General features: G+C 30.9%; 1 protein-coding gene across 1 annotated transcript in view; it reads left to right on the top strand.

The window, feature by feature from the left end:
• The window catches only part of LOC128200267 (alpha-2C adrenergic receptor-like), a 198,293-nt gene that overhangs the window by 92,986 nt on the left and 84,778 nt on the right, over positions 1 to 20,529 (top strand). Inside the window, exon 2 of the mRNA XM_052893161.1 lies at positions 837 to 2,385. Coding sequence (XP_052749121.1) covers positions 1,837 to 2,385 — 549 coding nt within the window. The 5' untranslated portion in view covers positions 837 to 1,836. The remainder of the gene's footprint in view (positions 1 to 836; positions 2,386 to 20,529) is intronic.

Raw genomic sequence — 20,529 nt, 5'->3', positions numbered from 1 at the left:
AGTCACGTCATTCACAATTGAATGAACAATGATACTTGTATAATTAATCGATTAAAAACTCACTGAATAAGTCAAGTTATTTTTTTCAAACAATTCACAATGGCGTGAATTTATTGCTAATAACAGATTTGTTGAAGTTTTCAATTACCGGTAATTATAAAATGTTGTCAGTCACGTAATACTGTTTAAATACTCTGTTTGTATATTAGTTGGATTTACGTCATTTTGTTGATTTTTTTTTCAAATACGTATACAATACACACTCGCTAAAAACTTTAACAACTTTGCAACCTTTTCTCCCATCTCATCCCGTCTTTTGTGGATACCTAAAAACTGTTAAATTGGAATTTGACTAAACAAACAAAGAGCTGGAATATAGAATAAAACATTTATTTTATAAATACAAAAAAAAATGCCATTCATATATAACTCTCATTGTTGAGGGAAAAAGATATTGTCATTATTGAGGATTGGTAATTTCATTACTAGCAATACCAAATTCCTAATTAAATCGACTTCTACGTGGTTTTCCATGAAAATCATTGTGATTAATTTATTGTTGAATTTGTCACGATGATCAACTGACTAGCTTTATCCTCATCCATCATTCCTCATTGGTAGCCCCCCAGTGTATATTGATAGCGCAGGTGGAATTATTATCCATAAAAAAAAAATGCTCAATGTTGTAATGAGATTATACACTACATCGTGATTTTGTTGCATTTACGTAATCAATGATGCATCTCTTATATGACTCAATAAAATTAGATATAAGTGTGTCGGTGGATGTATTATAAATAGTGATTATTAATAGTGTATAATTTTCTTCATTACAGGTACGACAACGACGCAAGCGGACAATAATTGAGAAAATAACAGTTCTCAGTCCCGTCGAGGATATAGAGGCACATTCGATTACAACTCGCGTGTTAGAAAGGTCATATTACAGAAGTCACGCGGCAGCGGCAGATAAAATGGCACTTCATTTGAAAAGGAAAAAATAAAAATGTGATAATAATATCAAATTTAAAAATATATCTTTAAAAAAAATGTTTGCGAAACAAAACCGTTTTTGGGATAGGAGAAAGGGTAAAATTGCACGATGACGCCACGATACCGGTTTAACGATTGTATAAAATAATTGACACAAATTATTATTTTAGGTAAACGCTTCACTAGTACACTAGGATTGCTTTTTTGTGTGTTGCCGTTCGTGACGCGTGTGTGCGATTAAGGTATTTTTCTTTTGCGTATTATATAAGTTATTGGTATAATTTTCGGTATCGTTACATTATTTACTGTATTTTTTTTGTCGCTGTCCAGAAGCAATATTAGGTAAGAGGCCTTTGTATACTGCACGCGTTTCGATTATTTGTTTATAAATTGTAAATAATAACATTAAAATAATTTAAAATTTATCTCCACTAATTAGAATTGATATCGGTACGTGATTAAGGTAATCTGTATATAAATATTACGACTTTTATCGATTATTCAATGCTTTGATATTAGTCTTCGCATAATATAGTTCGGAAAAAACGGGTATTAAATTTAATTGTGTAAAAATTATCCGCTGTAAAAATAGTTAAAATCTTTAAATATTTGAATATATAATATTCCGTTCCTATAGGCAATACGATTTTAATAATTTGAACCGTGCAATGTTTTTATTCTAAATAATAGTTTTCGTATTCACATTACGGGGCCAAATAAGTCTACTTTCGAATCTCAAGTTTTATAAACAATAAACAACAAATCGTGTAGTTAGTTTAATTCGTTAATCTGTCGTTAAAAACCGGTACTGCCGTTCTTAGCCTCAATAATATAGATACCAAGATGGTACCAAACGCTACAACTCTGTTGGCCGCAAAGACGACGATGAGTACACACTTCAATGGAACACTTGGGTTGAATTCCACGTTCCTAGTTCCAACATACATGAGCCAGGAGGAATTTCTGGCGTTGCAGATGACGAATGCGTCGGACGCCAATACAACAGTGTCGAACGATACCACAATCAACCAAGTGGTATTAAAAACCTGGTACCCCAGTGGGTATTCGCCTGCGCACATCATTATTGCTTCAGTGGTTGTGACAGTGCTAATGATAATGGTGGTTGTAGGTAATATGTTAGTTATAATAGCAATTGTGACAGAAAAAGCATTGAAAAATATACAGAATTGGTTTATAGCGTCCTTAGCAGTGTCAGACTTTTTCTTAGGGTTAGTGATAATGCCGTTTTCACTCGCTAACGAGTTAATGGGCTACTGGATTTTCGGGTTTTGGTGGTGTGAGATACATTCAGCCATGGATGTGTTGTTGTGTACTGCTTCGATTATGAATTTGTGTCTTATATCGTTGGATCGATATTGGAGTATCACGCAGGTATGTGAGTTTTTTTTTATGAATAGAATAGAATAGACTTTAAAATTTATAATTTTTTTTTCCAGTAATTTAGGATAGAGTGAAGCCTGGAACAATATTAAAAATTTGGTAGATATTAGTAATTTAATTATAAAGAACAGAGATAAAATCGATGATATTAGTAACTTTATAAGAAATATTATTAAAGATAACGTTACTACTATGAACTAAGTGACCATTTATCGGTAAGTTTTTATTAGTAATGAAATATTTTTTTAGACATGGTAAAACAACTCTTATGACATATTTTACAATAACATTCTCCTCTCTGGTATTACTTGACGAGTCTTTGAGAATAAAAGTGTTTTATTATAATCAATCGGCAATGTGAGCAACGTAGTAATAAAAGAATATAAACAATTTATTTAAATAAAACCTTATTACCTATTTCAATTAGGTAGATCGTCAACACCTTTTCTATTTCCGAAAATACATATAAAATAACCATTGTGCTGGACAAGCGTTTTAAAAAACCATTTTGAAGTAATGATCGTTATTATGGAAAGTTAGAAAAGAACTTGCAACTTATTTTCCAATCGGAAACTATTAGTCAAAATCGCATAATACCGTCCATCCGAAAATTAATTCCGAATTGGATTGTCCACTGATTCCGATGAATATTGAATACCCGATTTGCCATTTCCAATAGTCCAAACCACTATGAACCAGTATGTACAGGTTCCTGTCAGTTCAGGGCAGTTCAAAACAGCTTAATGCCGGTTCCTTGGAGTTTATTCTAATCTGTTGTAAAGCAAAAATAAGAGGCCTATATAAATGTTAAAATAAAGTAATGTTTCATTTACTTTAAGTAAATATAAATTTAATAAATTTTGAGAATAAAATTTAAACGTTTACCATATATGAAACATATGTGCACGTTCATGACATATTTCTAATATTATGATAACGTAATAATAATAATACTGTTGAATATTAGGCAAAGTTTGAGGGCAGGTATTTAACATTTATCTAGATTTAGGTAAGCTTATTAGAATCCAAAGCACTAGGGGGTGAATATAATGTCCTTTCATGAATTGATTAGGTTCATTAACTGTGTTTATTATATATATATATATATATATATATATATATATATATATATATATATAGGGACAAATCACACAGATTGAGCTAGCCCCAAAGTAAGTTCGAGACTTGTGTTATGGGATACTAACTCAACGATACTATATTTATAATAGATACATATATAGATAAACATCCAAGACCCAGGACAATCAGGAAAAGATCGTTTTCCATCATGACCTGGCCGGGGATCGAACCCAGGGCCTGCACGTCGCAGGCAGGCGTGTTGACCGCTGCGCCATGGAGGACGACAGTACGAGACATAATTTATGCCATGTGACATTCTATACTGTAAATCGTTTTTCTATGTATATTTATTTACCATCTTCATTTGTTTTCTGTATTGCGATTGCTTACTATTATTATTTATTTATTAACTCCTAACTATGCTCCTAAATTCATGGAATAAATAAGTTTTAAATAAAATGATAAACATTGAAGAAAATGGTGTCTGTAAAAAATATCTTTATAGAATAAATTAATTAATGACAAATCGTCTCATGCTTTAAATTATTGGAAATTTTTATTGTATAGCAAGTTAAAAAGTAATGCAACGGTATTAAATGCTTACTTGAATAATCGAGTTAAAATCATAGATTGAAAATACAGATCAAATACTCATTATTATTTTTCAACCATTTTATATTTAACACCTTAACCTTTCAATTGAATATTTTCCGCATCAAAATGTAATTCTCTTACAGCTACTCGAACAGTAAAGAAAGCTTTGTATTTTCTTTGAATTGAAATGTACGTCAATAATACACTTTGCTGCTAAAACGTTGTTCTACTATTCTACTTTAATCGAGTGCACTACATAAGCTTCACAAACGGATGTGCGATTAACGATTCTTCGACAATCACTTTAACCTATTGATTTTATCAAAGAGTTTTGTCGTCCTACATTTTAGTTTTGCTTTAATACATATGAATCGAGAACATTGCTTTTATTTACCCTGGTTGCGTCGAAGTAGAGTTAAGTATATTTTGTCGGTCGTAATGCTGCTGGCAGGGACAGGGTAGCAACTGGACTGTATCTTATCATGTTTATTGCTATTGAGGTTAAACTTCTGTGCATTTTATGCCACGTGTTGTATTGTTCTATTTCTTTTCTAATCTTACATGTAATTTATTTCTGCAGGGTAGAATTTTGATTACATTACTGTTTTATAAAATTTGCCCATTTGTAAACAGTATCGTGAGTTCGAAGCTAAAAGGTAGGTCAGGCTAGTTGCTTATTTTATCGTAGCCATTGTCCGTTCACCGTTTTACATAGGCCTCCCCGATTGACTGACATAAAGAACGGTCCTAAGTCTGCATCCATTAACTCCCTGTAATACATCTGAGGTCGTCACATGTCGTTATGTCCATGGTACTGCTCATGTCTATAGTTGACGGGTACCACATTTCATCAAGCGGGCCGTAAGCTTGTTTGCCATTTTAAGTTGAATAAAAAAAGTGATGAAAACATGAACTTTAGCAGAGAAAATATATTTATTGTACAGTGACCAAACAAGAACACATTGTCAAAAGATACAATCTGCATACCTTCTATTCGTATTTTTTTTAATCTATGGTTTTTACTTTCACTTTTGCGTAGACTTTATGACCTTCGTGATTAGGCACATGTTTATTTAGACCATTTGTTAACGTATTAGCTACTCATCAAAACAAAATTTATCTTAATATATAGGCAGTATATAGGTAGTAGGATATATATCTGATCTCGGATCTTAAAGGTCACAAGAAGGTGACAACCCCATCGAAATTGAAGTCGGGTTCGTTTAATTTAGTTAATTAAATTAAACGATCCCAATTTCGATACGGTTACCATGTTTTATTGCAAAGTTCCTATCTACATGACAGTTACAGTATTGGATAATGATATCATTGCATTGTCAACAAAGTTTAGCACGATCGAATGTCAGTAAATGCTTCAAAAATAAATTGTATTTATGTATCGAATTGATATGCCAACATAATCTATCTATATAAAATCGTTTCTCCTCATACGGTTTTGTATAGATAGATTATGTTTTTATGATTATTTTGTTATTATGACAACACCACAGGGGTTAAAAACTTGAAATTTCGGAAGTTGATGCATTATATGATGTAAACATGCACTAAGAAAGGATTTTTGAAAATTTCACCTCTAACAAGATAAAATAAGGAATGTATATATATTCTTTATTGCACTTTAACAAAAGATATCTACAGTGATTAGTTTAACAACTTGTTAGCAAGGGTAGGCTTATCTCTAAAAGAGATCTCTTCCAGCCAACCCAGAATTGGTTATGTCGAAACCTATATCCAACTTGTTACTATTAAATCAACAGGAACCGGTTGACGTAGATTGTATTATTGTATGGAAACTCATCGTTTTTGAAGTTAAAAGCATGAAATTTCATATACAAGACTCTGGTTGGAAATAAATAAATATGTATTTCAGTGTTTTTGAAAATTTTTTCTCTAAGAGGGTTGAAAGTTGACAGAGTCTGTCATTATTGAAGTAAGCAGAATTAAATTTATTATTAAAGCTTCTCAGTATTTTTACTGACTATTTATTTACTAGCAATCCGTCTCAGCTTCGCAAGAGTGCAATATTTGTTTGCGTTTATTTGCTTGATTTTTGGCCTGTGTGAAAGCATTGCACTAATATTTTTTAAAATTTTAGAATGAACGGCCTATTTAGCTAATTGATGTGCGCGCGTTTATATAGTTCCTCTTATGCCCCTCATCATTGTACCCCGTCTACGATTCTCGCACGGTCAGCGTTTACGACAACGCAATAATTTTGACGGCTTATTATTTTTATTTCGTATTATCTTCTGACCATTAACATACTGTAAAAAGTAAACTTTATCTATATGTAATATCCATATTGATTTAGCTATTTTTTTTTCTAAAAATTTGTAAAGTTGACCTATACTTTACAAATTAAAAAAAAAATATAAATAAAATAACCTGTATCCAAACTTAATCTTGTAAAATTTATTTTACTGTTAATATAAAAACTATTTTTTGTTTAAGATATTATAATTAATCACATGGTGTCGCGGAAATTTTTGTAAAGCTTTTATTTCAAACCGATCAGGTAGCGCCCGTCGTGTTTTAGAAATTTTGCTGACTTTAATTACATTTATTATGATTAGTTAATAAAAATATATACTTACTAAAATGAAAAATAACCTATAGCGTTTAGAGATAACATACCTTTCTAACGTGTGAAAGAATTTTTAAAATCGAATTAGTAATACCGGAGATTACACCAAACATCTAAACTCACAAATTTACCTCTTTATAATATTAGTATTAGTATAGATTTTAATTGTTTATTTATTAGCGAATATTAAGTTTAGTATACAAATGCTTGTTTAGAATGTAGCATTAAGCATTACCAGAGGGAGACTTTGTACAAAAGTCGATTGCTTGGGTATCTCTGTCCTATTCGTGTTTCAATCGTGAAGCAGTTGTGTTTGCATGGTTGTGTTTCGGTTTGAAGGGTAGGATATGGCGTGAATTTACTGGGTACAGAGAAATAACACCTGAGTCCTCAGGAATGGTAATGCAGGGGTATTAAGGGCGAAACAGTACTCTGTTATGTCTATGGTACTGCTCATATTTATAGTCAGCTTGTTTGCCATTCTAAGTTGTATAAAAAAAAGTTAACCATATACTCATTACAAATGTGAAACTGTTTGTTACTTTAACATTTCAAATATTCGTTTTGAAATTTGGTATATAGATACTATTTGAGATGGAGCAGGACGTAGTTTATTTCATATTGCGGTCAATTACTAGTAGGTATATCCTAGGTATGTGGACCATGTCGCAAGTAGCAACTATTTTTTTTATTAAACTCAATAAATTATCCCTTTGACAAAAAAAATAAGTCTACTTAATACCGAAACCCCCAAACAACCCTATCTTCAAAGCATAGCACTACATTATTAGTGAACTTTCAAAGAGTTTTATACATTTTCGGTAAATTAAGTGGAGTATGTTTTAAAAAGGAACGCTTCAGCTGCCCAGCGGCGTGGAATGAATCGTAATAGGACAGCCCTGGAGGCATTCCCTAGTCGATGTTAGCAGGGGAGAAGTACCACATTTCTTGTAATGGAGGTTAATTTTTAAGTGGCTTCAAAAATGAGGTTTTGTTGAGCTAAGAAAATGAAAAAACATCCAAAGAAAAGAATAAACGAAATATTGTTGCAAAGCAAGATGTATACGTGACATTAATTAAAATATTTGTAACTAGCGATTCGGCCCGGCTTCCTGCAGGTAGATAGAAAGTAAAACATCTTTAGGTCTTAAACTTTGATATTTAGCTATCTATAGATGAAAGAATTTTTAAAACCGTTTGAGTACTTTTTCAGTTTATCTATTACAAACAAACAATAAAATCTTCCCTCTTTATAATATGAGTATAAATTTAGGGTATTTATGAAATATTACATCATTTATTGGCATGTGTTCAAAATTTAAATCCAAATATCAAATAAAATATCCTTGTATAATTTATGTTGTGTTACATATACCTACATATATAAATAATATATATAAATGAGACATTTTTTAAACCTTTACAGAAAATTTGTAGTGAATTTGTGACATTAATCTTATTGTAATTTATTGAAAATAAATATACGATGTAGGTATATAAATTATAAATTTTATTAGTTTGTGCATGTATGCAGGTGATCATTTTCATTCATATTTTATTAAATATTAAATTTCTACAAAGCTGTAGGTATTATATATTTTTTTATAAAATAGTTTGCTAAAGTTTCTCCAGTTAATTGGCTTTTAAATGAACTTTATTAAATTAACTTTGTTGTAACGTTGCAGAATTTATTTTAAATAACCATTTTTATAGACTTTTATGATCCAGAGGCTTAACATACCATATGGTGGTGAGTTAGAATTTTTTTAAAACAATAAAATTTTACAGTTAGTATCTACAATTTAATGAAATGGTTACCACTTTTCATCACCTCGTTTGCCATTCCAAATTGTATGAAAAGAATAATTGCATATTTTAATTTTATCCCTGCTCTGTTATGGATATGTATTTAAAAACCGAATAAAATATGCGACTAAGTATTTAATACTTTAAACCTCTGGATAATGGGTATGCATAATTTAAACACACGTCACGTTTGCTGTCGTTGGTACATGTGACGTTTAGCTAAGTTATTCTCGCAACTTTGGCCGGGTTTTGTTTAATTTAATTTGCTTAGTTATTATTGCGTCTTGTCGTTTGGAGTCACAAAGGGAGGTTGCTTGTCACACATAACTGAATCGAATGCTATAATTTCTCTTAACAGAGTAGGTTAATAGGTAGGGTTATTTAATGAAAACTTCAGTTTGTAATTTTCTGGGTAGATTTAGCCATAATGAGATTTAAATAGTAAAAATATAGACTAAATTAGATACAGTGATAGAATGAAAATTTCATTTTATTTATTGTATAATTAACGTTAGATTTTTTTTTAAATAAATAGACGTGACAAGTGCGAGTAAAAGTTGCACTTGCAATTAAAATAAAAAAAAATATAATAACAATTTAAATAATTTTCCTTATATGCTTGTGAAGAAAAAATCTTATATTAAATTTTAAGATTTTAAAAACTAAAGGTTTGTTAGTTTGATTTGGCCATGAACTGGTGCGGAATTAGGTACGTGTTAAAAGGGCTATAACTTTTTATTGAGTTTTATGGGATTATAAAACCCTATCAAGCGCTAGGTAATGTAGTTTGTACTCTGTATCTTACTTGCCTTTATCTAGCTTGTTGATAGATATATCAAAAAATTATATTTTAAGTTAAATTTTTTGTCTTTTTTACATACTTTACGTAACCGTATCTATGGTTTTTGATGAGATTTGATATACATTTTAGTTTTATACTTTTTGATATTTTTTAGAGGAAGGATATTAGTTAAGAGAAGGAAATTAAAAATATATTTTAATGAACATAATATTGTTTATAATTTCTGATTTGCGTCATAACGGTATCTTATCTTTAATATGTTTTGAGTCTTGAATGTAAAAATTAATGATAGGCGATAATTTAGTAAAAATAGATTATTTTATGAGAAGTAGCTTCCTCCTTATAACAGTGAAAGAAGTCCTTACACGGAAAACACTATCCATCCTTTTATGACATTGACATATCGTCAAGCTGATAGCTCTGACACCGTGTCAAGCCGTCACGACACGCCATCATATAACTTATGTATATTTTATTGACCTAAAAATGTATCATACATGGCAATGAAAAATGACTGTTGTCCATATTAATAATAATTTAATATAGAAACTTGATAGTATCTGGTCATTTTATTTTATGTAGAACTTAGATGATGGAGATATTATTGCATTGGAACAAGCATTCGGACATATAAGGCATCTGTCAAATAAGTCTCTGGTGTTAGCTTATATTATTGGGTATAATGTAGTGGGTTCCTAATACAAATAATGGGGCCCTAAATGAAAAATGCCATCAAAATCAGTTTATTCATGTTTTCAGTTCTCATTAAAAGATGAGAAATTATGGTACTATGTTTGTGTCAAACTTAGATACAATATTTTAAGTACTTTTTTTTTTACAACGCAAGGGGCAAACGAGCATGCGGCTCACCTGATGGTAAGTGACTACCGCCGCCCATGATCACCCACAACACCAGCGGCATTGCAGGTGTGCTGCTGGCCTTTTAAAAAGGAATATACTCTTTTCTTGAAGGTTATGTTGTCGTATCGGTTTGGAAATACTGCTGCTGGAAGTTGATTCCAAAGAATGGTTGTGCGTGGAAGAAAGTGCCTTGAAAAACGCACGATGGAAGACCGCCACTCGTCCAGATGATTGGGATGAAACTTTAGTTTGTGGCGGGTTGTACGGTGGTGAAAATCAGCAGCAGGTATCAATCCGAACAATTCCTCAGAACACTCCCCATGATAAATTCGGTAGAAGATGCACAGAGATGCAACATCTCTGCGCAAAAACTTATTTGATTTGTCAAAATGGTTTCGATATCAACTTTATGATAAAACGCAGTAAATCAGTTTTAATAAATAATTATAAAAATATACTCTCTCAATAATCCTTTGATATTTAGAAATATTATTGACTGAAGATAACTATAAATAAACTTCTAAATATGTAGTAAATTTGGCTCACATAATCATAGACAGTATTGTATTTTTTGTTCGCTATTTTTGTATCTACTATATTTATTAAACTCGCTATATTAATAAAAATAAATTGGGCGGAAAATAACTCTAGTCTGTTACGTTGTTATGGTTATACTACTATCTATAAATTTAGGAATACGAAACTAGTATATAACATTTTTGTTTTAATTGAAGAGCAGTTATTCAGCAAAAAGTTGGTACACCATTAGCGAAAGAATAACAAATATTAGTAACGTACAGATTTTATAACCTGATTCAAGGAAACGCATAAATATAAAATAAATTTTATTCTCACACCCGTACCACCGTACCATCGCCATTACAGTGATAAATGGTGGTGTAGTGTCACACAACCGTATATGAGAAACGGGTATAAAACATCCCCACATACCCTTAACAAAGGAAGCTATCGGTAGTTGGTGGAACCCCAGGGGATTTTTTTTAGCACAATGATATACAGTATACACGTTTTTGAATTATACATGGAGTTCGCGCCTCTTCCGAGGTCCGTACACAGATGCAATAAAGTCATGATAGGTGTATTTTCAGTTACAAATGACTTAAAAACGGAGATGATGACTCTCTATCCATTTGTATCTATCGTGCAAAAGACACATAAAAATTAGATATACATAAATATTATTATTTTATCGTTGGATACAAGTTACTTCCTTGTTGGTCTGAATTTATTTTTTTAAGATAAAGCAGTTGCTTTGTACACTAATATCTTAAATTATTATACAAGATACTTGATACCTCAGTTTTTAGAAGTGACAAAGTATGCGAAATGTTAGGAAGTATAAAAAAATATACGATTAAGGTGGCAAACAAGCGTCTGATAGTACTTTATACTTTTTAATAAAGGTAAAAGGTTTCTTTGATGGCAATGGACCTCGAAATAACCAAATAAAATAAAATGATATGCCCAAAATTCACTATTTTACGTTATTCGCATTACAGACTACGTATACATATATAGCACGTATGTCGTTATATAAATTCTGTATACAGACTCCTAATACGATTTACGCCGTCACTACCGTTGAAAAACAACCAATCTCCCTATTTTGTCAGAAATAAGTTACTCAAGTACGCTCGTCGAGTCAGCATGAGTTTGAGAGTAATTTCGTGTAAGTAATCTCAAAATGTCGCCTCCAAATAAGGGTAAATAGCTTCGTAACTCGGAGACCTGATGTATGGAGACGCCATTTTTAACAGTCGAAACTTAGTGAAAGTGTGGATGTTGTGTGTTTCGTACGTATTAAATTGATTGTGGTCAGAAGCTTTACCAGTCAAATAGTTTGTTATCTGCAATTTTGTTTTCATGAAAACAATTTTTTTTTTTATTGTTAAAAGTTTAGCACACATTTTATTATAATTTAATAACTTCTGATTTAACTTACGTGTAATTAGATCGAAAAAGCTCGAGTAGTTTCGGAATCAATTCGTGATCCTTAAATATGAGTGACTGTGTCGCGAGCACAAGCCTGACTGCATGTCTTGGCGTGCAAATCGGGTCGATTTTTTTAAACAAGATATAATAAAGAAGTCGAAGGCCCACCACGGAATAATGATGATAATTATCACGTAAATAACAATGACAATTAATACGGATGGGAGCAGAATATGCTGATTTTTACTTTTGTCTTTGGTCTTTGACACCCAGTCTTCTCTGCCTACAATATAAGTAACTGGGGGGGGGGGGGGGGTTATAATAATATAGAACAATTCGAGAAATATGTCTGGGGACATCATGACCGAATCCTAGTCTAAGAATAGTATAAATATTAGCTAGTGTTAATTTTTCGATGTTGAATTCTATTACTAAAATTTACTCTTTGCAAAAGTGATCCCGGTAAAATAACACATGATAAATTTAATTAAATACTCAATGATCGTTCAAAGTGCACCAGACGTTAAATTGAATTTCTATAAGAGAACCTATTTATCGAATAATTACACAGCGAGCCTACTTCTATTGACTATTATAAAATTATCTATTATGTTTGGAAAGGTCACTTTGAACTTCAATACTCCAACTTATTATTATTAGTCGTAGATATATATAAATATATTGATACAACTAAGTTATCTTAAAAGTACATTATGCAGAAACTGATACAGAGAGTATCAACTATTACACAGAAGAAGGAATAAATGTATCAATAATATAGTATAATCCAACAGAAGAATAAAAATTACTATTTATAAGATCCGAGTCATCATAAAAAATCCAAATGTATTCCTTAAGGAGAAGTTCGGGCCAGGAGAGTTGTGTATTAGTGTTGTTTTTCACTTTTGGTCTCTTTCAATAGAATTTTATGAAAATGTAAATAAACGGATAACTGACATGACCATAAACAATTTAGCGATGTTTAATGCATAGTAGTATAAATAAAAAATTGGTTAATAGATTGAATGTTTGAATTGGTTATTAATTTCATCTGGAGAATGTTTCTATGATAATTTTAACAAAATTATATTAATTTCTATTAAAATAGTATTACGAAGAGGCTACTTCTTCACTTATTTATATTAGATAAAAGTATATGTATTACATTTTTTAGATAATATTTTCTTACAGACTTAGTTGTCTCATATAAAAAAATAAGCAAAGTAAATCCCACATAAGGTTTTTGTTATCTCAAGGATTGAAAACGCACGTGTCATGTCCCTAGTTTTAAGTGTTTATGGGCTACGATATCTGCTTACCATCAAGTAGACTGTCCGCTTGAGTGACCCCTGTTATATATAAAAAAAAAATAGGAAGACATTTCCATCAGTTTTGTATATCTTCCGTGATATACCATAATTATTAGAAACGAAGCTCACAATGTGACAATTTATATAGTTAATAATTTAGGACTATTTACTATAATTCATTTGTTGTGTGGTCCCGGCATAGGGATGGGCTACTCCTTCCTATGCCGTGAGTGTCGTAAGAGGCGGCTAAGTGTACTTAATGGTCAAAGAAATGGCAACAGCCTCCCTTTTAAAACATCAAAGCCTAACTGTAGCTGCCAACCTGTTTGCCAAAAGCGGCAGCTACTGGCAAAACTTCCTTTAAGTGAATGGCTGATATGATGACATGAGGTTATTTACTAATTTGTTAAATAGTAACACACTATTATCATAATTGTAGATAAAATTCCAATTTTAAATAATATTTTTGCGCTCTAAAACTCCTGACTAGATATAATAGTTTATAAAATATAATAAACCTTCATTGTAGCAATCCCGATTAAATATGGAAATTTAAATAAGTATCAGAATAATTTTATTAATGTTTAAAATGTAAATAATATAATATTTAAAATTAAATAAATTACAATTATTGTCTATCTATATTATGACTTCCATCGGTACAGATAATAATAATGCTAGCCATCCGTTAGCTAGTCTAGATTTCTCCATTCTATTAAAAATGTTTTACTATTTCACATCTATAAACCTTATTTATATAAATAAATATAATTTGCCGAATTTATGTAAGCACATCACTTTATAACGGCTGAAACTATTTGGCTAGTATTTTTTTTTGGTAACGCATGGGGTATCATGGGCGAAACAGTATACTCTGTTATGTCCATGGTACTGCTCATGTCTATAGGCCACGATTACCACTTTCCATTAGGTGGGTCGTCAGCTTGTTTGCCATTCTAAGTTGTATAAAAGAAATTGTAATGGTCAGAACAATGTTTGTATGAGAGAAAATGTTGGAAAAAGAAATCCTATGGGAAAGTGAAAAATTTGGAATAAAAAATTAGTGCACCCTTGCAAAGGCGGGGCGGGTAGCTTGTATAAAATATTATAAATGTGACAATGATTTTGTTTGTTTGTTAACTCTTGGTGCTTTAATAGATCAAACAATGACTCTGTATTTTGATATATATATATATATATATATATATATATATATATATATATATATATATATATATATTCTTTATTGTACTTGTAAATTATATTGCATTTATAAATGTTATGAACAAGGGTGTACTTATTTCCAGCCAACCCAATACAGTTAGAATATAGTATATGTACTTATATGATATCTTTTATCCTAACGATTATGTTGTGACTAATAAATATTTTAAATACAAAATTGAATTTACTCTTTTATTACGTCTTCGTGCTTTAACAATTCACTAATTGCTATGAAATTAGTATATACTTAGTATTTGGGATAGAGAAGAACATAGGTTATATTTTATCACGCAACGACGTCCAATTTCATTCGCGTGACAGGGAATACAGAAACTAGTACATTACGTAGAACATTAACATACTCAGTGAATAAATTAATTTAAAAAAGCACATGAATACCAACACTTTATGACGTTACGCAAACTACTCAGACATTATTTTCATAATACAAATTGTCTACGGATTCAGGCACAATATAATAATGAAAATTGGTTTTCCATATCATTATTGGACTAAATTCACCATAAAATTGATTCCAACCTTATTATCCTTGTAATTTATAGAGAGATGTAAAATGACCTTCAAATTTTAAGTTAGAGTTCTCTCGAGGTGACGATGTTCCGTATTATATTAAAAAATATTAATATTAATTTGCATTATTAAAAGTATAATTTATTTTAAAAATGTGTCATTTATACAATAATAAGTAACGTTGATATTAATAATTGATAGTTGGATATGAAGTGTAAATTCATTGTTGTATTTCGACCTATCTTTATTTGAGAAACATGTTCTGTTTCAATGCTGGAACCACGTGTATATATGTATATTATAATGTTTGACTTTATTAATTCATCACGGTTACGGTAACGATTCACTATCAATGGGACGTAAGCTTATTTACCATCAATGTTGTTTGAACTTACAAGTTATTATGAAAAATAGCCACTATTTTGATTAATACACATGTATCAATCTGTATACAAAATGTACATGTGAATAGTTATATAATACATACTAGTTTTTCTCCATTGCTTTGTACGCGTGGATTTTAGAAGTAGGAAAATCAATAAAATAGACCACTTCTAGATAGCATATTAGGATAAAATACATACTTGATTAAGATCTTCAGTAGTTTTTGCGTGATGCCAGAACACACATACATACACACAGACAGACGGACCGATGGACGGACGAACGGATGGACGGGGACGGACAGGCATACAGACAAAATTTTTCAAAATTAGTTATTTGTCTTCTATTACTTTTATTAAGACCCCTCATATAATTTTTTCTTACATATCTTCCATGTACACACATGGTCTAGTTACAATTTTATTATATTAGTAAGATGAGAAAAATTACACGCACTGCCATCCTTTAGAATCAACTCCTAGCAGCAGTCTTTCCGAACCGATCATCGTAACTTACAACAAAGAGATATTCTTTTTTATAAGGCCGGCTGCACACCTGCGGCTCCTCCGGTGTTGCGGGTGCTCATGAGCGACGGTAATCACTAATCATCAGTTCAGCTGCGTACTCGTTTGCCCCTGTGTTAGAAAAAATAAATAATTAAAATAAAACAAAACTCTTTAAATTAAGAAATTTTTAATAAAATTACAAATTTACTTGCAACGTTAAAACCATTAAAAAAAGGTTTATAGAATATCTATATAGCCTCACTATAGCATTAATACTTTGTTATTATTACTATAGTGATTTACCATAAAGTATATGTTCGTAAAACACTATGCTTTTCTGAATTTACTGTATTATTGCTAATTTTGTTGAACCCTAAAAAAGATTGACGCCAAATTCTTAAATAAAATCGTATTTCACAAAGATTCCAAGATTAATTTCAGATAAGACAGTTGATATAATAAATCTTCTACGGCCGCCACTGGTATGCCGTTCATTATGCCGACTTTTACATTTTAAAATTTACTGAAATTTAAAGATGTTTGGGTCTTCCTTTATTAGCATTTGTATAAGCGTTAGGGCCCTGTGGTTTGCTGCATCGATTTTAAATGTCAATTGTTGGAAGTTCGAATTTGACGCAAAAGATTTTCTTTGCTAATTAAAATTTTCAATTATGGTGAAACTAATATTCCAGTTAAAAATAGTAACTTTAATCTTAATCTACCGTATTGACGAATGCTTAGATATTTCGTAGATAGATTAAATTGATCATATTTGAATTTAGATTACGAAATTTTATATTTACAGACAGATTTGCTTCGTAACAAATAGTTCTTTTGTTCTGCAGATACAAATGGCAGCTTTAATCATTACATAATTATTATGAAACGAAGTATTATTATAATTGGTTCAGGATTAGGGACATAAACCCGTTATATAGTCACCGAAATTGCAGGCGAATTTTAAACTTCCATCTAGAAGTTATAAAACGGTACACAAAATAAATATTTGCAGTTTACGATAAAGGTAAGGTTTACAATATCCCATTAATTTGTCTTCCTACTTTTGCAGTAGAGTACAAAAAAAATACTTAACCCAAAAGTTCTAGACCTCATATATATGTGAATAATTAATATGAAAAGGGCTAAGTTGGGTTCAAAACATATATTTATTTATTTAGCACACATCACAAATTGAAACTTAAATGCTTCCCATGATATAATTGAAACTAGATTTATTTTATTATTTTTAATAATAAATAAACTAGGTTCCAATACTTAAATTATTTTTAGATTAATTTTATTTACATATATTATATTTATAAGACAAACTAATATAATACGTAATATAATATGTTCAAATGTTATCTATTTTGTCGTATTATCACAATAAATTTCAGATCAAAATCAATATCAAGGAAACTCTGTAGACGTCCCAGCCCCTCCTCCCCAATGGATCCGTTTACATACAAGTTAAGAATTACTGTTGCCAAATATTCCTGTTACATAATATTTCTATGTAAATCTAATCTTTTATTGCCATTTTTATGTCTAAAGCGATAAGATAGCGGGGAAATGTGCCTTTGTTATACAACTACGAATAATGTATGTGCATATTCAAATATATGAAGAAAAGTGGCAGCCGGGAGAAGGCAAACTGTGTAGTGATAAGAGTGACACGAAAACTAAATTTCCCGACTGGGATGGAGCCGAAGAGTTAAATAACCGACTATAAAAAAAGGAAGTTGCCAATTCTTTTGACAATCGTCATAAATACCTCTGAATTTGATGAAGAGTATTGTTAATAAGTTTTCCAAGTAAAAGTGTTTTATATTAAAGTGAAGGTCTAATGATGGTATCATGGAACTGGACTGGACACTTGATGATTTGTTATAATCGTGAGTACCTACACTAAGATGCATGCACTACTGTCTTATGAAAACATTTCTGCTTGTCGCAGGAAAAAAGCCGAGACTGAGAGAGAGAGTAGTTTGTATTCACATAAATTTGTAATCTTTGGATGGTTTCCCAAGAGTCTATAATAGCATGGAGTTCTTCAGAAAAGGAGTAAAGAGGTCACCAATTTTCAAGGTCACCAATGCGCCCATAATGTTCCTGGTATTACAGACGTTCATAGACTACAGTAATCGCTTATTGTTAACTAGGCCATGTGCTTGTTTGCCACTTCAGGGATATAAAAAAAAATTAAATTCAATTTTTTGAAAAAAACCAATGTTTGTTGTAATAAACTAAATTTAGTAACAATAACAAATTAGTAAGAAAATAAGCAAAAGCGAACTTATCTCTAAAAAAGATTTCTTCCATTCAATCTAACGCAGTGGCATAGGAAGTAGTGAGTAAGGTAGTAGTAGTTCCAAACAGAAAACTAAAATTCGCTTGAATAAAAATTATTCTCTTTTTATTTCAGAGTTACTCTTACAACAATTACAATAAGCAGATAGTTTTGTACAAAATCACCTTCTGGCAAAAAGCCCATGCAGTTAAGTGACTGAAGTATTATGACTACATTAGTAAGAGAGTTAAGGATTATGCGGTCTTTCCATGAAGTGAGTACTTCATATAAAATCGGTAAGGTTCTATACTATTAGTGATAACGTCAGAGTAAACCATATAAAGAAAAGAGTACCCTTTATACGTTCATTTTAACTGAGTCAAAGACAAATAAAATTTACTATCACACGTGATGTTCTTACCTGTCTAAGGTCTCGGGGGTAACAAGTGAGTTTCCAGAGATTTCAGCTATATTCAGTTGCTGTGGACAAACGTAATCCTTATTGGCTGAGACTTTCCTATGTGTGACACACTGGTTTGAAATTCGGCGAACTTTATTTCAAGCCTGATTGAATTGAATCATTGCAGTCTCATAAGGTTACTAGTTGTACATTTGTGAGATTTATTGTTAGTCAATTTTTGTATAAATTTTCGTCTTTTATATCACATTTTTGGAAGATGAACATTTAAAAATTATTTTTATGCTTTTTTTTTAATCAGTGTGATGATATAATAATAGTATCTTATAGTAAGGCAATTAAGGAAGTAAAGAATATTAAAGAAGGCTGCTTGACTATCGTAGTATACCTAATAACCTCCTCTGATGAAATTAATAGATTTTGTTTTGCAAAAAAAGAACACTGACTTTTATTGTCAAAAACAGTTGTTATGATTTAAAAATTAAACTACTGAATCAATTTTGGTAAAAATTTTATGAGACCAATCTGAAAATATATCCTTACAGTTACAAAAAAAAATTGGTTTTTAAATGACGGAGTTCTGAGTAAGAGAAAAAAATAAAGCCGAATTGAAAACCTCCTCCTTTTTTCGAGTGAATTGAAAATAAAGATTGTAATCGGTACGGGTAAGTAAATGGTCCAAGTTCGAATATTGTAATGAGCTTTTATCTGTAATAAAAATAATGCAACTTCATTGCGTTTAAAATTGATTTCTCTTGATAGATATTAATTGGAGTCTGGTTACGGAACCAGATGGGTTTTATAGATTCCATTGAAATGTTAAATTATAAGTAACGAAGTTAATGAAACATAGATCATTAAACGAACCTTAGTTTTTAGTACGGATAAAGAATTTGATTTCATCGTATATACGAAAACTCTATTTAAAATAGTCTTTGCATTAAACTATTGCAATGTTTTTACTTTGTTGTTCGACAGTTAGGCCCGTGTGTTTATTATTGTTCATACGTGTAATCTAAAGGTCAACTGTAAATATAGCAGCGGCTGGATAGCGTCATAAAATTGTAGGACCCATTTTACGAGTGTGCGCCGAATGCTAAATGACCTACGACAATCAGATGTCTATTTCTAAAAGAAATGTACCTGCAATTCCGAGTGATGGTCTTAACATAACTGACCATTATTACTGTAACCAGTATTATAATTTTATTTACTATATTAATATAAATATTTAATTAGTTTTTACTTGTGACTTCGACCACGTGATGATGTTATATTAATTTATAAGGGATAAAATTAACTTATGTCCTTGTTTAATTCAAATAATATTATGCGTAGGTAAAATTTCATGACAATTGATTAAGTAGATAATGTACCAAGAGGCAATAAATAGACACACTTATTTTGACATCTATAATATTAATTTATGTGAAATACTACTAATAAAATTAATATATGATTCGAGGTCATTATAAATACGAAAAAAAAATGCTGCTTGACGTTTACTATAACGTTAAAAACTTCGTCGTATCTCTTATAAATAAATTACGATGGACAAACATTCAAAACATCAATCTATAAAAAACATCAACCCGATTCCGCAATATTTACCAATCCGTAGCAAATAATAAAGCGTCAACGCGGCGGATTCGAACCCCACGCCCGGGTAAACGTCAACCCTCTTTTAGGTCCACAAAGAAAACAAAACACGATAACGTTGTACAAAAATGGGTAAACAGCCCGCATTCGTGTTACACTGCTGACGATTTGA

The sequence above is a fragment of the Galleria mellonella genome, unplaced genomic scaffold (assembly GCF_026898425.1).
Source record: "Galleria mellonella isolate WM207_F2 unplaced genomic scaffold, CSIRO_AGI_GalMel_v1 utg172, whole genome shotgun sequence".
In the NCBI taxonomy this organism is placed as follows: Eukaryota; Metazoa; Arthropoda; class Insecta; order Lepidoptera; family Pyralidae; genus Galleria; species Galleria mellonella.
This window is presented reverse-complemented; position numbering and strand designations above follow the sequence as displayed.